The 20,925-nt window shown below is 46.2% G+C and overlaps 1 protein-coding gene across 1 annotated transcript in view; it reads right to left on the reverse strand.

Annotated features, from left to right (window-relative positions):
* Window positions 1–20,925, reverse strand: part of DDX10 (DEAD-box helicase 10) — a 339,094-nt gene that overhangs the window by 129,218 nt on the left and 188,951 nt on the right. Inside the window, exon 15 of the mRNA XM_068266912.1 lies at window positions 2,855–3,022. Within this exon, the coding sequence (XP_068123013.1) occupies window positions 2,855–3,022 (168 nt within the window). The remainder of the gene's footprint in view (window positions 1–2,854; window positions 3,023–20,925) is intronic.

The following is a 20,925-nucleotide window of genomic DNA, read 5'->3' on the forward strand; positions in this document are numbered from 1 at the left end:
GAATATATTTCCAGTTCAGAGACCCTCGCCGCTCATCCGCGAAGAGAGATGCGCATAGCCGGCCCTGATGTGGATGTTTTCTGCATGGCCTGAAATACCATTTTAGAGGAAGGAACTTGCTTTTCAGTGCAATCTGTGTATATTAAAGTGGTAGCGTACAATAAACTTAAAGGGAACCTAAACTGAAAAGGATATGGATTTTTCCTTTTAAAATAATACCAGTTGCCTGACTCTCCTGCTGATCCTGTGTCTCTCAGGGCCTGTTTCCACTATCACGAATTCGCATGCGGTGCCCGCATGCGAATTCGCTTGGCCAGTGCAAGTGGATGGGACTGTTTCCACTTGTGCGTTTTCCTGTGCAGAAAAAATCTGCAGGGTAGGGCCCTCAGAATTCGCCTGCGTGTGGAATGCAGGCGAATCGCACGCAATGTATTTAATAGGGAAATCGCATGCGTTTTCCCCATGCGTTTTTTGCCGCGATTTCGCATGCAATTTCGCATAGGTACCCATGTTAATTCACACAGGCAGTGACATGGTTAAAATCGCATCACCCTTACCTATGCGAAATCGCATGCGAAATCGCGGCAAAAAACGCATGCGGAATCGCACCCGCATGCGATTTTCCTGCGGTGATTCACCGGCGATTCCGCAACGCTATAGTGGAAACGGGCCCTAATACTTTTAGCCACAGCTCATCAACTAGCATGCAGATCAGGTGCTCTGACTTCAGTCAGACTGGATTAGCTGCATGCTTGTTTCAGGTGTGTGATTCAGCCACTTCTACAGCTAAAGAGATCAGCAGAGTAGTCAGGCAACTGGTATTGTTTAAAAGGAAACATCCATATCCCCCTCAGTTTAGGTTCCCTTTAAAGTGAACAAGAGATGAAGCACCCTTGTGTATTTTACCATATATATCAGTAAGAACATTAGAGAAAACACTTACCATGCTCTCTGTTTCATCCTCACTGCTAAAAGTGTCTGTTACCAGCTGTGATAAGAATCCCGGACTGAGCATTCAGTCTGGCTTTTCAGGGAATAATTATAGCTGAGTCATTATAGCAGAGCCACAAGGGGGCAGGCTTGGGCTTGAAAAGACACCAGAGAAGACAGACTCAGCTATAATCTTTCCATAGCAAAGCTAGACTGAGTGCTCAGTCTGAGATTCTTAACAGAGGTGATAACAGTCAGATTAAACAAAGAACAATGAAACAAAGAGCAGATTAGGTGTTTACTATCATGTTCCCACTGATTTATAAGGTAAAATACAAGAGGGTGCTTCGTCTCTGGTTCTCTTTAAAGCCACATCTACACGCGTAGATGCGGCGGTGATGTTCCTTATCAATCGAGCCGCCGATGCGGCTCGATTGATAAGATCCTATAGGACGGATCTCCCCACCGCCGATTCGCTGCTCGCTCCCCGCGAGGGGACAATGGTAGAAAATCGAGCGGAAGATAAGCGGCGCGGGAATCGAGCGGGTATTGATTCCGGTACACACGCGGCGAGCGGGGACGCGGAAGAGGCGATCCGGCGGCTAATCAAGCCGCCGGATCGCCGCCTCATCTACACGTGTAGATGAGGCTTAAAGGTAACATCCAGGAGATAAAAAAAAAAAAAAAAAAAAAAAATCAGACCTGGGGCTTCCGGCAGCCCCTTGAAGCCTTACGCATCCCTCGCTGAAGTTCCGCTCCAAGCCAGTCTCCCCTCCATAGCAGCCGACGCCAGTGGCCGCCGATCTTGCTGGGTTGGCCGCTGCTACGGATTGGACCTGGGAGACTGGCTGGGAGTAGAGCTGCTGCGAAGGACACATGGGCTTCCAGGGGCTGGAGAAACCCCAGGTAAGTAGACCTGATTTTTTTTCCCCCGGATGTTTGCTTTAAGGCAAACCTGAAGTGAGAGGGATATGGAGGCTGCCGTATTTATTTCCTCCCAAGGTGAGGGAAAAAAGTTTAACTTACCTGGCATTTCTTCCAGCTCCTCTCAATCTATCAAGTCCCTCAGAGTGGTTCCACTCCAGCGTTCCGCTGCCCCTCTGAAAGATCAGCAAGTCGCGCATGCGCTGCTCCGCCTCCTCTATTGCGCACAGTTTAAAGGGGGCCACACACCACATAATTAAAGATCCAATTTTACACCAATTCGAGAATTACGATTGGTTGTCCCCAAAAATCAAAAACTTTTTTTCATACGTTCGAGGAATCTGATCAAATTTTTCAACTTTTATATGCTAAAAGAAGAACGGGAGTGTTTTCAATCATTTTTTTCATAATTAGGGGAAAATGTGTGTGTAGTACATTAATCTGATTTTTGAAATGTTACAATCAGTCAGAAAAAAATGATTGCAAATCTTGAATTGAAAAGATTTTTAAAAAATTGTATGGTGTGTGGTCACCTTAAAAGAAGCCAAACATCTAGCGATGTACGGGCTGATTCGACCAAGAGACAAATCTTTCTCTTATCAAATCTGATGAGAGAGCTCTGTCAGCTGCCCATACACCACAGGCCGATTACCGATCAATTTAATGCTGAAACCGATCCGGAATCGGCCTTGTTGCCCCGACGCTGTGCTCCCCCCCTCCCCCCCCCCCCCCCCCATGTAAATGTCCCCTTGGTGCCCTGTGTAAAGGATACACTACCTGTCCACAGCCTCCACTAGACTGTAAAGCACCAAAAGCTGTATAAATACTGAACATTTAAATAACCATCTTACCTGTTCATGTACTTGTTAACGTTTCTCTGCATGTTTAACACCCCTGGAATAAAGGCTTTTACAAATGCTTTTCTGTTATCACTGAAAATTCTCAATAAAAAAATGTTTGAAACTAAATAACCATCAAAGAAATCTTGTGAAGGTCATACCCTGTGTTTTTCTTTGACTTTCTGTCTGTAGGCTTCTTTATCAAACTTGTCCTCCTGCGTCATCCGCTGCCGCGCCTTCTCCAGGTTGATGCCGCTCTGCATGTCCTCCTCATCTTCCTCAGCTGCAGCCGCAGCGGTTTTCTGTACCTGAGGCCACTGCTGGACCGCCTGCAACACAGGAAACCATTCTCAGTCACACAACAGGTACATGTGGCAGGAGGAGCTGTCAGCCATACTACCACTCTAAAAAAAACCCCACATATATAAGTAGATAAATACTTGCGCTACTTACATAACATATGTATTGCACTGTCCACGTTTTGATTTTAGTGATTTTTCTGCAGTAAAAAAATAGAAAATCCTTCTTAGCATTTCCCATATTAACTGTGGCTATTTTGAAGCCAATCCTGATGGAATTTCCTCCCTTACTCTCCTCTGCCTGATTGTGTATGCATTGCCCGCCCTTCACTATAGAAAGTGCATTTTTTTCAGCATGAGAAATATTGGCCAATCAGAGAGGAACAGAGGTGTGGGAGGGGAAAACAGGAGCGAAAGAGGCTTCAGCCAATCAGGCTGCATTAGTTAAGAATGAGGGGAAGTAGAGAAGCAAAAAAGGACAACCCAGCATGCCTTGCAACTTCCCTTTTGTGTACCAAATTTTGTGTGTACCAAATAAGAGTAAGGTAAACTGGGGAATGATCATTTATTAACATCAAAAGTAACAGCGATTTTAAATTTTGGATTGCCTGGTTAGCATCCTTATTACTTGTTTACCAGATAAAAATAAAGAATTGATTTTTGATTTTATGCCCGACAGTTACTCTTTAAAGTGGCTTTGATCTGAAAATGAACTTTGAACTCAGCCATGGTGGACGATAAAGAGGGCTTTGGCTGAGAATCCTAAGTCACACTAACGTGTGCACAGCGGTTGCCCAACGTCTGCTAAAGATCCGGTTTGCTAGTGGGGTTCACTTGCTAGTGAACCCCGATGACCAAGCACCGCAACACACAACTGTAGTGTTCTTCCCTCTCCTGTGGGAATCCACTCTATCATGTGCAGATCATTTTCCCTCCACCCCCCGCATAGCAACAGAAGCATCGCTAGCCTGGAGACTGATGAGGCGTCTAGAACGCGTGGGTTGTGCTCTGTTGCCCAAGGGATCGTGTACAAATCTCAACCATGCAATAGAGATTCCCCTGAAGATCTCCCAGAAAGTAGGTTTTATTTCAGCAGAATGACAGTCTTTCATGCAGTCTGACACCATTCTAATGCCCTGTACACACACTAGACCAGCGCTGGGCAAACTGGGCGGCCAAATTCCTCTCCTTCCCCCACCCCTCCCTGGAAATTTGCAAGCGGGCAGTAACGGGGGAACTTAAAACTTACCTGATCGCTGATTGCAGTGTCGTGTCTCCATGGCAACAGGGCATCACATGACAACGTCGGGGCGTGCCAGCATATTACACGCTGCAATCAGGTACGTTTTAAGTTTGCCCAGCACTGTGCTAGGCAAGACTCAGCTGAGGCGGCTGCAAACCACCATCCCTGCCAAGAATCTACTGAGAACCCTTTGTGTACAGTTTCTCTCAAGCTTTTCGGATATTAAAGTATTTGAGTCTTTTATATTTTATATGAAACGTGTGACATTGTGTTGGAGATGCAGTGTTGGAGGCTGTGAAATCTCTTATGATGATGAGCCAGATACGTGTGGACTGAGATATAAGGCGGTTTCAGAACTTGTAATTTGGAAGTGGATAAATCCGGTAAGCCTCACTCATTCATGGCGTGCCGGTGGTGGGAGTTTTTTGAAGCAGGAGCCGTGCTGAAGTTTTTGAAGACTTTATCACAAAGTACTATTTTAGCCATCAGATGTTTAATGGCCGTTAGTAGCTTGGCTGTGTTACATAAAAAGATCTATCAAGAAAAAAACAACACTTTTTACGTCATGGGGATACTGCTACTTAAAAAAAAACAAAAAACAAAAAAAACAACTGTCTATACAAGAATCTCTTTAAATTGGACCTAAATTGTAAATTCCTAATTGAAAATGTGCAGGAAGGACCCTTGCCACTTCTTTTTTACCCATTGTAGCAATAGGTGATTTCTGTATTAAGCTGGAGAGAAGCACTGTGGCAGCTCTGTTATGCGCCATAGTGTGTCTGCTGCTGTGAATACTGTAATTGGCAGCACCGTCCTTTTCTCTTCACCCCTCCTCTCCTTTAGCTGGCTCAGTGGCATATGGCACACCTGGGCACTTCTAAACGCTACCTCCCGCCCCTCCTATGGCCCTATCTCTCTGTAGCCTTTGCAAGGGCAGAAAACTGCCATGGCAGTTTTTCAGGGTGGGGCATGGCTAAACAACAAAACCAGTCTTCTTTACCACGATAAAGTCAGTTGAAAAAAAAACAATGTACTCATGCTACTCTATTATAAATATACGTCCAAAGGCAGTCACTCATGCCTCCTGGACATAGGAGCTAGGTCCCAGAGAAAAAAAGCCACCACAGATGATCGGGAGCGTCCCCGCGGCAGCACAGATCGGTGCAAGGGACCATGTGGTCCCAGTTAACCAGCAATGATCACCACTGCTGCAACAAGTAACAGTAATTATTGTAAAGTGTATAAAGGAAGTACATTACTTCCTGTAATGATCATGTGCAGGCACATACACTACCCCCCCCCCCCCCCCCCAGGGCCGGTTTAAGCAACAATGGGGCCCCAGGGCAAAATAAACCTGCCCCCCCCCCCCCAACATATACCCCGGAACAAAAATCGGCATTAGGGGACCTTTTTTGCAGCTGGTATAGTCAGGGTGTGAAGTCCCAATCGGTCGGAGCTCCACATTCTGGCTATCCCAGCCTGCATGGGGGACAAGGGGTTAAAAAGTTTCAGGAGGGGGGGCCCCACAATTTAAAAAAAAATAATTCCCACCCTCAAAACATAAAAAAAAATTGGGAAAATAGGAAAAAATGCCAGGAATCTTCATACAGCCATATTGCGGCTGTATAGCTGTATAGCGATCCCTGGCCAAAGCGCTGCGGCTGCGTATAGACCCCCTGGAAACCCCGTCAGGAAATTTATTGCGCTTTCGTTTGAGGCATGCAAAATTACACTACCGTTAGGTTTGCTACTAAAAGTGACATTTACCGCATTTAAAAATATACTTTTTTCCTTTGAAACTTTAAAATCGATTTTCTCAAAAACTATAAGGTATTTTTGAAAAATTGTTTTTTCCTCTTATTCCTAATGATCTCCTTAACATATCCTGCCAATTTAGGGTTTCTAGCATTTAAGGTGGATTTGCTATTAACCATTAAAGTCGGCAGGTTTTTAAATGTGTATTTTTTTTCCTTAGAAACTTTAAAATCAATTTTCTCAAAAACTATAAGGCCGGTTTAAATTTTTTTTTCCTCTTGTAGCCACTGGGGGCCCCTACAAGCTCTGGGGCAGCTGCCTCCTTTGCCTCTATGGTAGCGCCGGCCCTGCTCCCCCCCCCCACTACTCATACCGCACCACTGATTGGTCAAAGTGATAATATAATCCATTGACTCATGTTGGCTGCAGTGATTGGACCAAAGGATCATGTGATCCCTTAGCCAATCAGTGCCCCTCAATGATCACTATTACTGCTAATACCCCCCCAAGCAGCAACAATGATGGTCCCTGAACTAATCAGTATGCCTGAAGGTCCTTACCCACAATGCAAATTTGTTTTTAGGTTGCTGCCTATAGCCGATGCACTCCACGTCATTCCCATTCTCCCTCCTTCAAATCCGGAAGAAGAAAGCATGGGAATGATGTGGAACATGAGTGAACGCAACATGGAGAGCATCATAACCCCCCTTCCAAACACCCCCCTGCCCCCCCCCAGCAAGTTGTAATTATAATTTTAATTACTAACAGTAGAGCTATGCGTAGCTCATCACTAATAAGTAGTGCTAAAATGATTGGCCAATTAATGGGAGGAGCGTTGAAATGTGCAAATTCCTCGGATGCATAACGTAAAGAAAACAAAACAAAAAAAAGCTGCATTACTGTAGTAAATTAAAAGTGGTGATTAGCTTGGCGCACTGGTGGGCATCCAGAAGCATATCCGAAACTGCCCTGTAACCCCGCCCCCATTTCACCTTTCCAACAAAAAAAGCCCTATGGCAAGCAGGATTGAACAAAGCAGCTATTCTACCAATCACACCAATGCAGCACAGGCTTTGCAATAAACGTAGCCCCCCCCCCCCCCCCCCCCAAAAAAAATAAGTCTGCAACTCTGCTTAGGTAAACTTGCCCCCCTTTGCCTAGTATAATATTTGGGGACCTTGGCATCAGCCTTCACACTTGCTTTTTTTATTTTACCAAGTTGAGTAAAACTTAGGAAATGAAACACCCCCCCTGGGAAGATCTATTACCTTCCTGCAAACCTTGTTGTATTAGCCGACCCATCTGCCTTGTAGAGAGCAATATAATGTTTTTGGTTTGGGGCCAATTCCATTACATTTTTATCTCTCTTGGCTCTCGCACACACGGCCCGGGGCATGTTGCAGCGGTTTGTTATTAACACTTATAACCATTTTTCAAAAATAATAACGCTTTGAAAATATAAATACTTTCTGGTGGATTTCTGCGAATTACAGAAGAAATGAATGCGGGTACTGCTCGGTAGCAAAGCAAAAAATCTGTAACAGAACTCCATTTTAGTGGCTTTATAGAAGGGCTATTAAAGCTAGAAAGAGGATGTCAAAGTGACTTATAAATGAGAAGGGATGGGTATATATCAGCAATCTCTCTATGGAAATGACAAGGGAGGTCAGTGGCCTAACATTACAGAGAGCTCTGAAAACCCTCTGTTGTTGGTGAGACTGCACTGTTTATCTAAAGCAGAGTGCTAACATGCAATGGTGGATGGTTACCCAATGCACGATCCGATACCAGCATAAAGAAAATGTAAGCTAAACCTTTCTATGCTTAAAGCGGACCTGAAATCTTGCACAGGAGAGAACACAGAGAAATCCACCCTGTATGTGTTCATAGAGAACAGCCTGTCTAGTTCCCCCTTCTCAGCAAGTAACGAGCTAGTGTCATTTGGGCTCCTCGATTCTGCCGAGCAGAATTCTGCTGATTCTGCCGAGCTGAGAAGTAATATGTAAATGCAGGAGGTTAACCCTTTCTGTGCTCCCAGCAAACCAGGAAGTAACTACACTGCAGCATCTCTGAAGAAGCTCTGTAAGCTGTAACAAGGAAATGTTTTGTTGTAAAGGTTATTATGCTGTTGCTTATCTTTTAGAGCAGAGAGGAAGTTCTGATTTCAGGTCCGCTTTAAGTTGGTCTCTGTCAGGGTTTTTGAAATGAAATGACATTATTTTACTGGTGTCATTTCACCTTACTGGCTAGAGCTGCAGAATCTGCTGCATCCAAGGCTAGACTTATACTTTTGTTTACCCCAGGCCAAATTTTTTGCTTTCAATAAATGTGTAATAGCCCCCCTCCCATTCCACGTGTGGCCCCTCTTCAGTGTGTAACATCCACGTACAGCAGCCCTTCTTTCCAAAGTTTGGTTCTCCTGAGCAGCAGCTACCCTGTTACATGTGTTGCTCCCCTTTGCAGTCTTCCTATTCCATCTGCAGCCTCTTCTACATGGAGGAACCCCTGTTCCGTGGCTTGCTACCCAAGGCCGGGGCCTTTATGGCCTATACTGTAATCAGTAGGATGGGGGCTGCCATCTTACAATTTGGAACATCTGGACATGCGTTACCTGCGGGGTGGATGTAGATAGCAGCCTCTGTATTCCGCTCATTTACGGGTCCTTTTAAGGTTGCATAATAATGTGTTTTAATGGCACTTTCTTCCTGGGAATTCAAGGCACTGTGACCCCGTGTTCTGCAGTCTCAAAGGCTCGGGAAAAGAGGTGGATTTTTAGCCTTTTCTTAAAGCTGTCCAAAGAAGGAGCCTCTCGTACTGATTGTGGAAGTGGGTTCCATAGAGTAGGGGCTGCATAAGAAAAGGCCCGAGCACCAAATGTTAAGTGTATCCTGGGAATAACCAGCTTCATCTTATTTTCAGAATGTAAGATGCGTGGAGGGTGATATAGTTCCAATAGATCTGCTATGTACTTCGGTCCCATGTGGTTTAGAGCCTTGACTGTCAGCTGGCAACCAGTGAAGAGTTTGAAGTATTGGGGTAATGTGTGAGCCAAGGGTGGCATTGGTAAGAAGTCTGGCTTCTTAGGCCAATATCATACTAGTCTGGTGAGTCTAACCCTTAAAGTGGACCTGAAGTCAGGACTTCCTCTCTCCTTTAAAAGATAAGCAACAGCATAATAACCTCTACAGAAAAAACATTTCTTTGTTACAGCTGATAAAAATCCTACAATAAATCTGGAGTGTAGACGTCTAATTCTTGCTTTCATGAAAGCAGACATAGTGTTAACATCCTGTGCTTTCAAATGAGCTTAGTCAAATGGCCATCAGCTGACACGGCTGACGGATCAAATTACAACTTGTGCGTAGTCACAGATGAGGGGAAATTAGACAGGCTAAACTCTATATATACATACAGGGTGCATTTCTCTGTTTTCCTTCCGTCCTGTGTAAGAGTTCAGGTCCACTTTAAAGTGACTCTGTAACAACATGTTCATCCTTATTTTTTCTATCGTATAAGTTCCTATACCTGTTCTAATGTGGTCTGTCTAAATGCAGCCTTTTCTAGTTGCACAGTGGCTGTGTTATCTCTGTTTTATGATCTAATCTTCTCTTCTCTGTAGGGCTGAGGCAGTCAGGCTGGAATGTGCTGTGCTGCTTGTGATTGGATAAAGCTATACACACCCTCTTCAGGCCCCCTGCACACTCTATATGACTCACACACTGAGCTACTCTCAGCCTATCACTTGCTATGTCTTTTGTTTGTAAACACTGGATAAAAATGGCAATTACAAGCCAGGATTGCAGCAGGGAGTGGCAGAAACAGCACAGAGGGGCCCAGGGGAACATAATGAATAGAATGGTATGCTTTTTATTGTAAGAATTTTACTGTACAGGTTCTCTAAGAATCTCCATGGGGGAACCACCCTAATGAACTTTCATTTGTTAGCACAACTTTGTTAGCAGAGTTCAGTGGATTTAGGGCTCAGCCACACTATAAGCGCTTGTGACCGATCAGCGCTTTCTGAGCGCTTTTTAAAAATCACTCCCATTCACTTTTATAAAAATTGCGGTAAAAATCGCCGGGATCGCGTATGCGAAAAATCGCAGTGATTTTTACGCGATTTTAATGAAAGTGAATGGGAGTGATTTTTAAAAAGCCAATCAATCACAAACGCTCAGAAAAGCGCTTATAGTGTGGCTGAGCCCTTAGAGTCCCGCTAGCCATGGGAAAGTACATTGTTCCATTAAATTCAGCTGTGCAGGTCCCCACCAGAGATACAGTACTGTTGCTGAGCCGGACATTGCCTGAGTGGCTTAGGCCTTACTCCTGTGCTCAAGGGATCTGCTTTGAAAACAAGGTAACCGAGTTCTAACGACCGCAGAGGTTTCATATGCACAGGCAGTTTTACGTTTTTGTAAACATTCCGGTGATGAAGGCTAAATTACCTCAGGTTCTTCATGTACATCTGAAAGACCACCTGCTGTGGGCAGAGTGGGAGGAGTTGAGAGCCCAGGTGCAGAAATGTCATCTCCACAGATGTGGCAGGAGCCAACTACTCAAAATACTCATTTCACTTCTGCTTGAACTAACCCATTAAAACTTCAGCAGGAGTACAAAAATTTAATTTCTTTCACAACATTAACATTGGCAGAATAGCAATTTTCCATGAGGTTCTTAGACATGACTTTAAGGCACCCCCAGCAGGAAGTCGCCCAAGTCATTACCCGACAAGGAGAAGACTATAGGAGCGGCTGTGAGAGTCTCTGTGAAGTGCACTGATTACGGCTGCTATACAGCCACGTGCAATAAGCATCTCACTAACAGCTCACATTCCAATGGCTGTAGCTTTAGGCAAAGAGGAATGGAATGACGGCTTTTCAGCTGATTCGAGAGAATCGCTAATGAAGCCGTGTTATGAAGCTGCGCTCTGCAGTATGACCTCGTCAGAGAGCCTGAATAGAATACAAGAACAATCTGTGGTAAACAGACTGAGGTAATCACTGTTCTCTACCTAAAGCCAGCCATTTGCCTAGTGATGAGTGGAGAGATCGAGCAAGAGACGGATCGATCTCTCTCTCTCTCTCTCTCTCTCTCTCTGATCCAATTTGATTGCAGAGTGATCTGCTGGTTGCCCATAAATTGCAGGACAATCGATTCTCGGCATGCAATCTTCTGGGAATTGGCCTTTTGGCGCCGCCAATCCTGCCTACACCCCAAATGTTAATGCCCCCCCCCCCCCCATACCCAGGCACCGTAAAGGGGAAAGCAGCCGGAGTTCCATTGCGCTCATCGTGATTTCGCAAACTGTCACCGCAGTGCACCTATCAAACAGAGATGGCTTGAATGATACATCGCCAATCGGGCATGCTTGTTGCGGCACCAGTTTTCTCCCAATTCGTTAAGGTTATCGAATCGGATGGTGTATCGGGCTGCAATATCGGTAGATGAATGGCCAACATAAAAGTCCCAGCATGCTCAACCACAAAGTGAGAGTACAGGAACATGCATATGAATTGGCCGCCGGGAGACATGGGCGCAGGATACAGCCGGCATGGCTTATCCTGCTGCTGCACAAGTTCCCGGCGACGTTAAATACTATTCCCCCTCCAGGTACACGTGGATGGTGGGGAGGGATGTATTTCGGCTTCCAGCTATTGTTGGAGGCCAAATTACAGTGTTTTAAAAGCAACTTTAGCTCCGTCTTCTGACGGCACTGAAGTTACTCGGTGTGCGCCGCTATAGCTGTAATTCCTATTACGGCCTGTGGTGGCGCTGGCTGCGCCCCAATCTCCTGCGCTGTAATTACAGCGCTCGTGTACAGCGGTGTACTCAAATCCACGGACTACATCTCCCGACACGCATTGTGGTACAGGAGAGACACTGCCGGTAGGTTAAAAATTTTCCAGGTGCTGCCGGTCAGGTGGAGAAGATGGCTAATTCCGTACAGACTGGGGGCCAGAGGAGGTGCAACTAGTAGGTAATGATGCTGCCTTCAACCTCTGCTTACCCAATGACACACAACATTACAAACCTCCCTTATGGAGAGGTTCATTTACAAAAAAAAAAAAAAGTGCTCATGTCACTTTAAAGGAATACTGTAGGGGGTAGGGGGAAAATTAGTTGAACTTACCCTGGGCTTCTAATGTTCCCCCGCAGACATCCTGTGCCCGCGCAGCCACTCACTGATGCCCCGGTTCACGTCTGGAATTTTGGACTTTAAAGAGACTCTGTAACATCCAAAACATCCCCTGGGGGGTACTCACCTCGGGTGGGGGAAGCCTCGGGATCCTAATGAGGCTTCCCACGCCGTCCTCTGTCCCACGGGGGTCTCGCTGAAGCCCTCTGAACAGCCGGCGACAGACCAGACTGTCAATTCAATATTTACCTTTGCTGGCTCCAGCGGGGGCGCTGTGGCTGCTTTTGGCTCCAAAGTAGATAGAAATACCCGATCTCAGTCAGGTCCGCTCTACTGTGCAGGTGCCGGAGACTTGCGCCTGCGCAGTAGAGCAGACCTGACGGCGATCGGGTATTTCCGCTTACTTTGGAGCCGACAGCCGTCAGACCGCCTGCGCAGGAGCCGGGAAGGTAAATATTGACGTCACCGCTGTACGGAGGGCCGCAGCGAGACCCCCGAGGGACGGAGGACGGCGTGGGAAGCCTCAATAGGATCCTGAGGCTTCCCCCACCCGAGGTGAGTACCCCCCAGGGGACGTTTTGACGTTACAGATTCTCTTTAAAGTCTGAAAACCACTGTGCCTACGTTGCCATGTCCTCGATCCCACTGATGTCACCAGGAGCGTACTGTGCAGGCACAGACCATACTGGGCTTGCGCAGTATGCTCCTGGTGACATCAGCGGGAGTGAGGACACAGCAACGCAGGCGCAGTGGTTTTCAGACTTTAAAGTCTGAAATCCCAGAAGTGAACCGGAGGCGGGGCCGGAGCATCGGTGAGTGGCTGCACAGGCACAGGATGTCTGCGGGGGACCATTAGAGGCTCCGGGTAAGTTCAACTCATTTTCCCCCGACCCCCTACAGTGTCCCTTTAAATTGGACCTAAACTCTTGCACTGGACACAAGGAAAACAGAGAAATGCACCCTGTGTGTTTTTAGAGAGAAGAGCCTAATTCCCCCTCATCTGTAAGTTAATCACAAGTGTAATTTGATCTCTCAGCTGCGCCAGCACAGAAATCCGGCAGTCCTTGGCAGACAGCTAATATGTAAACACAGGATGTTAACCCGATGTCTGCTTCCATGAAAACAGAAAGTAGACACACTGAAGATTTATTGCAGAAGTTCTGCACGTTTGGGTCTGCCCCCTGCATGACTGCGACGCACAAATCCCAACTCCAATTTTTAGGCCTGAAGATGTAATGAATGGGTTGTCTGCACCAGAGTTCAATCGCAGAATGTGCAGCGCCAAGCATACAAATAACTAGGCTGTGTTCCTTTTCTTCTTTTTCTATGTGAAAGAGTTACAGTTTCAGTTGTGTAGTCGCAGTTTCTCTGCAGTCGGGACCAGATCAGACTATATCGTAACCCAGCATGTTAACCCTATGTCTGCTTCCATGAAAGCTGGAAGTACACTGCAGATTTATTGTAGGATTTCTATCAGCTGTAACAAAAAAATGTTTTTCTTTAAAGGTCATTATGCTGGTGCTGATCTTTTAGAGCAGAGAGGTTCTGAAGTTGTATGAGTGGAGGTCCGCTCTAAGGGTCAGGGCACGCAATCAGTGGAAGTCCCAGCACTCAGACAATAGCAGCAGCAGAAGGGCTTCCCGCCAGCCACTGTGTCTGGATGCATCTGGATGCCTCCGGTCTGGCGGTGTGCGATACACGCCCATTTAATGGCTCACAATAGGACGTGTGCGCCGTAGTAAAGGCAAAACAAAGCAGCCCATAAGCAAGTTCTGCCGCTCATCCCCACCAGCTCATTAACTTAGCTTTATTTTCCACACGGTGCGTTCCACTGGCTTTAATGACTGTCTGCAGGCACAGTTCTAAATATACCAGCTTACAGCTTAGAAAGCAGGGATCCCGCATGCTGCCTTTTTTTTACGGGACGCTCCGAAGCAAAAGAAAAAAAAATAACCTGTTTAAAATGTGGTGTAATGTCAAACAGTTTTGCTGAAAGAGTTAACAGCAGGTCCTGTGGGCGGGGCCGCTACTACTACCTAGCTTAGTATTAGGCTGCAAAGGGGAGGGGAATAAACGGCACTTCCTGAGAAGGCTTCAGCTTGCGTCTCTGAAAGACTGTGGCGCAGAAAACGGCTGTCAAAGAGGCTCCTGGCCGAGTGCTCTAAACTTACCTGTTTCATATGAGTGAATCGGGGAGCTCAGACAAGGATGAATACAATCTCTGGCACTAGGTGCTTACATTGGACTAGAACAATCATGCCTTCAGTTGTTCTTTAATACTGGACCTTTAATCTTCAAGTTGTGTACAACAACTGATGTGGTCCACCAGGGATTGGAATCCAATCCCCTTGGGTGGCATTGCTGAGCCGGCCAGTACAGACGTGTGTCAGGCAGGGAACACACTGACTTTTTTCATGTGTGTTTTCCGCACAGAAAAACTGAGAACTCCTGTTAATCAAAAAAAAAACCTGACATTCTGCATGATGACTGCACATTTTGTCAGTTTTCTCTATCAATTACATCAGCTGCTGTGAAAAAGAAACACTTGGTATGCAGAAAAACGGACACAGAAAACTGAAAGTCAAGTGCGTTCCCTGCCTCAGCTGGGTAGCAGACTACGTGTACTGTTGCTGTGGGAGGGGGGGGGGGGGAGCTACTGTAAGTGGGAGTGGGCGGAGGTACCCTTTTTTCAAGGTATTAGATCAGAATGCACAATCAGAATCAGAATCTTTATTTTCGCCAAGCACGACTGGGACGTGCCCGGAATTGGGTTTGGCACATTACAGGGGTGCTGATACATGAAATAGTTACAGTTACAGGACAGGACATGCAGTAGGAACAGAACATTATATAGCATTAATACAGAGGGAGACAATGTGGCATAAGTAATCACACCAAAAACAAAGCAAAATAAAAAAAAAAAAATACACTTAAGCTGGAGCATCGTCTATATGCAGAGTGCCTCAGCGCGGGCATGGTATTTGGGGTGGGGATGGGCGTTTCCATGGAGAGAGTTCAGAACGTTGACAGCCGAGGGAAAGAAACTGTTCTTATGTCTTGAGGTCCTGGTGAAGATGGAGCGGAACCGGGGCCTTCGTCTTGAGGGGAGCTGACTAAAGAAGCGGTAGCCCGGGTGTGAGGGGTCGTTGGTGATCTTTAAAGCTCTGGAGTTCAGCCTAGAGTGGTAGAGGAGGTCTAGAGTGGGAAGAGGTCTCCCGATTATCTTCTCCGCTGATCTAATGACCCTCTGCAGTTTGAGCCTGTCGCTGGCGGAGGAGCCGGCGTACCACACCAGGATGGACGAGCATAGGACAGATTCAATTGTGGCGGAGTAAAAGTTTGTCAGAAGCTTTTGGGCCATACCGAACTTTTTTAGTTGGCGGAGAAAGAAAAGCCTCTGTTGGGCTTTCCTCTGTGTTGAGGCAGTGTTGGCTTTCCACCTCAGGTCATTGGAGATAATTGTGCCCAGAAGGCGGACACTGGGGACTCTTTCTACTTCCTTGCCATCAATGCAGATTGGAGGCGGGGTGGAGGCACGCCTCCTGAAATCAACGATCATCTCTACAGTTTTCGCTGTGTTCAGGACCAAACCGTTCTCTCTACACCAGTGGCAGATGCTATCGACCTGGTGACGGTACTCCTTCTCATCGTCTTTGGTGATAAGACCGACAATGGTCGTGTCGTCGGCAAATTTGATTACTTTTACCGAGTCTGACGTGGATTTGCAGTTGTTCGTATACAGCGAGAATAGAAACGGCGACAGGACGCAGCCTTGCGGGGCACCTGTGTTGGTGATCCTAGGTTGTGAGGAGATAGTGCCTAACCTGACGACCTGGGACCTGTTGGTGAGGAAGTCCATGATCCACAGGCATAGGGTGGGGTGAACTCCTAGCGCAGAGAGATTGTCTTGGAGTATTTCAGGGCTGATGGTATTGAATGCCGAGCTGAAGTCCAGTAGGAGGATCCTGGCGTAGGAGTCTGGTCTATCCAGGTGTTCATAGACGAGCTCCAAGCAGATGTTTATGGCATCATCGGTGGACCTGTTTGCTTTGTACGCGAACTGGTGCGAGTCCAGCAGTTCCTCAGTAGAGTGCTTAAGGAGGGGAAGCACCATGCTTTCAAGAGCTTTCATGATCACGGATGTAAGTGCCACGGGTCTGAAGTTGTTGAGGTCGCGGATCCCCTGCTTTTTGGGGACGGGGATAATGGCGGACCTCTTGAAGCACAAGGGTACTTTTCCTTCCTGGAGGGACCTCGTGAAGATGGAAGAGAAAGTAGGCGCGAGCTGACGGGCGCAGGTTTTTAGGCAGGCTGGTGACACTCCATCTGGACCCGGGGCTTTCCTAGCATTTAGCCTTAGCAAGTGTTTCAGCACGTCAGTCTCCTTCACTGACGGAGGGTGTGAGTTAGGGTTAGGGCCCTGGGCTTCAATGGCAGATTGTGCAGGTGGCTGTGGGAGTCTTGCAGGTGCTGGCTGGTTCTCGAATCTGCAATAGAAGTCACTGAGACTCTCAGCCAGCTCAGTGCTGGGTGTGGCATGCTGAGGGGGGGGCTTGTAGTTGGTGGCAGCCTTCAGCCCTTTCCACACAGCACGTGAGTCGTTTGAGGAGAGGTTCTCTTGCAGCTTTACCGCGTAGCCCTTCTTTGCAGATCTCAGCTCCCTGTTTAGGTTGTTCCTTGCCTTCCTGTATTCATCCTGGTTACCGGACTTGTGTGCGGCTTCTTTGCTGCGTCGTAGTTGTCGTAGTCTTTTTGAGAACCACGGTTTATCGTTTGGATACAGTTTGAAGGTTTTTGTTGGAATACAGGAGTCCTCGCAGAAGCTAATATATGAGGATACGTTGTCTGCCCACTCGTCCAGGTTAGGTGATTCCAGAGCCTTCCAGTCTGTGCAGTCAAAGCAGGCCTGAAGTTGTAGTTTAGCCTCACTTGACCACACTTTGGAGGACTTGGTGACTGGTTTTGAAGTTTCCAGGCGCCTTTTATAAGTAGGTATCAGGTGGATGATGCTGTGGTCAGATGATCCTAGTGCTGCCCATGATGTCGCTTTGTATGCGTCCTTCAGGGCCGTGTAGCAGTGGTCGAGGGTGTTGGCACTCCTGGTGGGGCAGGAGATGTGTTGATGGTAACGAGGCAACTCCTTGCGGAGGTTTGCCTTGTTGAAATCCCCCAAGATAATGAACAGCGAGTCCGGGAGGGCCGTCTCCCACTGCATGATGGTATCACTGAGGTCGCGCAGAGCAGCATTTACCTCTGCATCAGGAGGGATATACACACCCACAAGGACGTAGGAGGAGAACTCCCTGGGCGAGTAGGTTGGTCTGCAATCAATGAGGAGAAGTTCAAGTTCTGGGGTGCATTTCTTGGCCAGTACAGAGGTGTTTGAGCACCAGGCGGAGCTGATGTAGAAGCAGATGCCGCCCCCTCTCTTTTTCCCAGAAAGGGTACTGTCACGGTACCCTTTCTGGGAAAAAGAGACAAAGGGGACCTGTTATGCTGTCATGGCCCCGAAACACGAAACAGTCATTTGTTTATTTTGAATGGACTGTTACATTGTCCTTGAAGTAAAGCTATATAATTTAGAGTGCACTGCCTACATTTACCAATACGACAGATCGGTGCGTACGTCTCCTGGCGGGGAGCAGCATGCACGCAGAATTTGGTTGACGCTCAGCCAAGTTGATCCACCGGGCAGATCGCTTGTGGATCGGTGGTTGGGGGCTACTGTACAGACGCCTACCAGCTGAGGTGGTGGTTATCATCTTTAGTCATGCCTATGTTCGAGGCTTAAAGGACCACTATCGTGAAAAAAGTAGGCAGTTAAAATCTGTCAGAAACCACAGGTTTTGGGCCAGTCCATCTCCTCATGGGGGATTCTCAGGGTTTTCTTTGTTTTCAACAGCATTTCCTGAACAGCAGTTTAACTGCCAAAATAGTAACATACCAGCCAACCTCCCTACTCACTTGTGCACTATTTTGTCAGTTAGAATTTGCAACTGCTGTTTAGGAAATGCTGTTGATTGAGAATCCCCCACAAGGAGATGGACTGGCCCAAAACATGTCAGTTCTGTCAGATTTTAACTGCCTACTTTTTTGCGATAGTGGTCCTTTAAGAAATGAGATTGGTGGATGAACAGGGATGTTAGCTTGCTCCATGTAACAGCAAGGTGAGTTAGAGAGGACTCGGATGAAGGAGATGCAGGCCCTGGGCGGCAGGAGAAATAGGAAGCGCACACAGCGCGGCACAGCAGAGCTGCTATAATGGGGATGTTGGCCCAGACAGGAGATTGGCACTGGAGGGACGCATACAGCCTGCTATGCAGAGCCGGGATAATCCTCTACGACAAGGTGTGACGTATTCAGTCTGCGCCCCTCTGCCTATCCTGCCCCCATGTCACGTCCTCCATGCTGAAGTCACGCTGTGCGTTCCTCGGCCCGCTGGGTCATGCCACCAGAATGATGTCAGGCCGGATTGCTGCACTCGCTTTCCATCGCCACATTGTCAGCGTAATCATGTTCCTCAAAAATGTGAAATGGCCTCAGCCACCTAAATTGGCAGCAAACATCGCTGCGGGAATGCTGTGTGCAGCGCAGTCGGGCGACACGTGTCCGCAGGACCGGCAACGCTTTGCAATTGTTTGCTTAACTGACTCCCAATAACTTCCCTGCTCCTGTCACACCGGAACAGCCTAAACAACAATAGAAGCGTTCAGGCAAACGTGACATCCATTAATGTGAATAAATATTCATGGACGACTCGAGACAGATGTTTTCTGTGGATTGGGAAGGCAGTCAGTAGCAGGGATGGCTTCCATCTATGGAGGAACTCCCTGCTCAGCCGATATAGGAGATTCTGCTTCTAAAGGACCAATGCGATGTGAGAGGGAAATGGAGGCTGACATTTTTTTTAAAGCAAACTGACACCTGAAATGACATTTTTATTTAAAGCGGACCTGAACTCCAAACATCCTCTCTGCTCTAAAAGACAAGCAACAGCACAATAACCTTTAACCACTTCCCAACTGAGGGGTTTTACCCCCTGACCACCAGAGCAATTTTCACCTTTCAGCGCTCCTTCCATTCATTCGTCTATAACTTTATCATTACTTATCGCAATGAAATGAACTATATCTTGTTTTTTTCGCCACCAATTAGGCTTTCTTTAGGTGGGACGTTATGGCAAGAATTATTTTATTCTAAACGTGTTTTAATGGGAAAATAGGAATAAGTGTGGGAAAAAATGTATTATTTTTCAGTTTTCGGCCTTTATAGTTTTTAAATAATGCATGCTACTGTAATTAAAACCCATTAAATGTATTTGCCTATTTGTCCCGGTTATAAAACCGTTTAATTTATGTCCCTATCACAATGTTTGGCGCCAATATTGTAATTGGAAATAAAGGTGCATTTTTTTTCAGTTTTGCATCCATCCCTAATTACAAGCCCATAGTTTATAAAGTAACAGTGTTATACCCTCTTGACATAAATATTTAAAAAGTTCAGTCCCTAAGGTAACTATTTATGTATTTTTTTTTAATTGTACATTTTTTTAATTTTTTTTTAATTACAAAAAAAATAATTGGGGAGTGTGGGAGGTAAGGAGTTAATTTTTGGTGTAACACTAATTTATTTCTATGTAAAAAATGTTTAGGGTCTAATTTACTATTTGGCCACAAGAGTAACTTTTTGTTTAATACAACCTGCAAGCGTCCTTCCGGACCCTTGCAGGAAGTACTAGGAGGCTGAGTTTTTTTTTTTTTCACAATGATCGCACTGAAAAATCAATGTGCTGTTCACAGGGCACATGTTCCATTAGAGTATACTGCAGGAGTCCGCTATTGTTCCTAGCCACATGGCTAATTAATATTCACTGCACAATAGTGTTGTCCTGATCATGAACCATTAGGATCTTTGATCCTGATCTTATTTGTGAGTCTAATCATCAGGAAGCAGGGTAAGGGAGGATATGACATCACAATTGGCTTCATACAAGACAGTCAAACATGGAACCTGCCACGAGCTGCCAGGAGCATCAATCTCTGAAAATACTATATAAAAATTCTTTTATATATTTAGCTACGGATATATGTTTTTTTTTCTCTGAGACCCTATACCTAACAGCTCCTCTTTAAGGGAGGTTTATAATAGTGTACTCGCATCCACGGACTACATCTCCCAGCATGCATGCACTACAACAGGAAAATGCAGCACAGTGCAGTCAGTCTGTGGAGAAGATGGCAGACCCCATATGACGAGATATCTCTCGTCTTCGACAAGGTAGGTCGCACTCCAGGAAAATGGTGTATGGATTCAGAAGAACCAACATACACAGCCTGTACCCCCAGCTCAGGGGGCGGGTATCGGGGATCACTGGGAGGGAGGAGGCGCCCCAAGATGTTATTGTATGGAAGTGCGAATGTCAACTGGATAAATCATAAAAAATGGGTTTTCTCTAATAAGAAGGGGATAATCCAAATAAAATAAAATTTTAATTAAAAACAAAACAAAACATTTTTATAGAAACCAGACACTTGACACATCATTCAAGTGTCTGGTTTCTAGTAGGAGGAACTCCAGTGAAAATAACGCAATAAAAAAAGTGCTTAATTTTTACAATAATGATGTGTAAATGATTTAATCAGTGTTTGCCCATTGTAAAATCTTTCCTCTCCCTGATTTACATTCTCACATTTATCACATGGTGACATTTTTACTGCTGGCAGGGGATATCTGTGGAAGGAGATGCTGCTTGCTTTTTTGGCAGTTGGAAACAGCTGTTATTTCCCACAAAGCAACAAG

This window comes from Hyperolius riggenbachi, chromosome 2, assembly GCF_040937935.1.
Source record: "Hyperolius riggenbachi isolate aHypRig1 chromosome 2, aHypRig1.pri, whole genome shotgun sequence".
NCBI lineage: Eukaryota > Metazoa > Chordata > Amphibia > Anura > Hyperoliidae > Hyperolius > Hyperolius riggenbachi.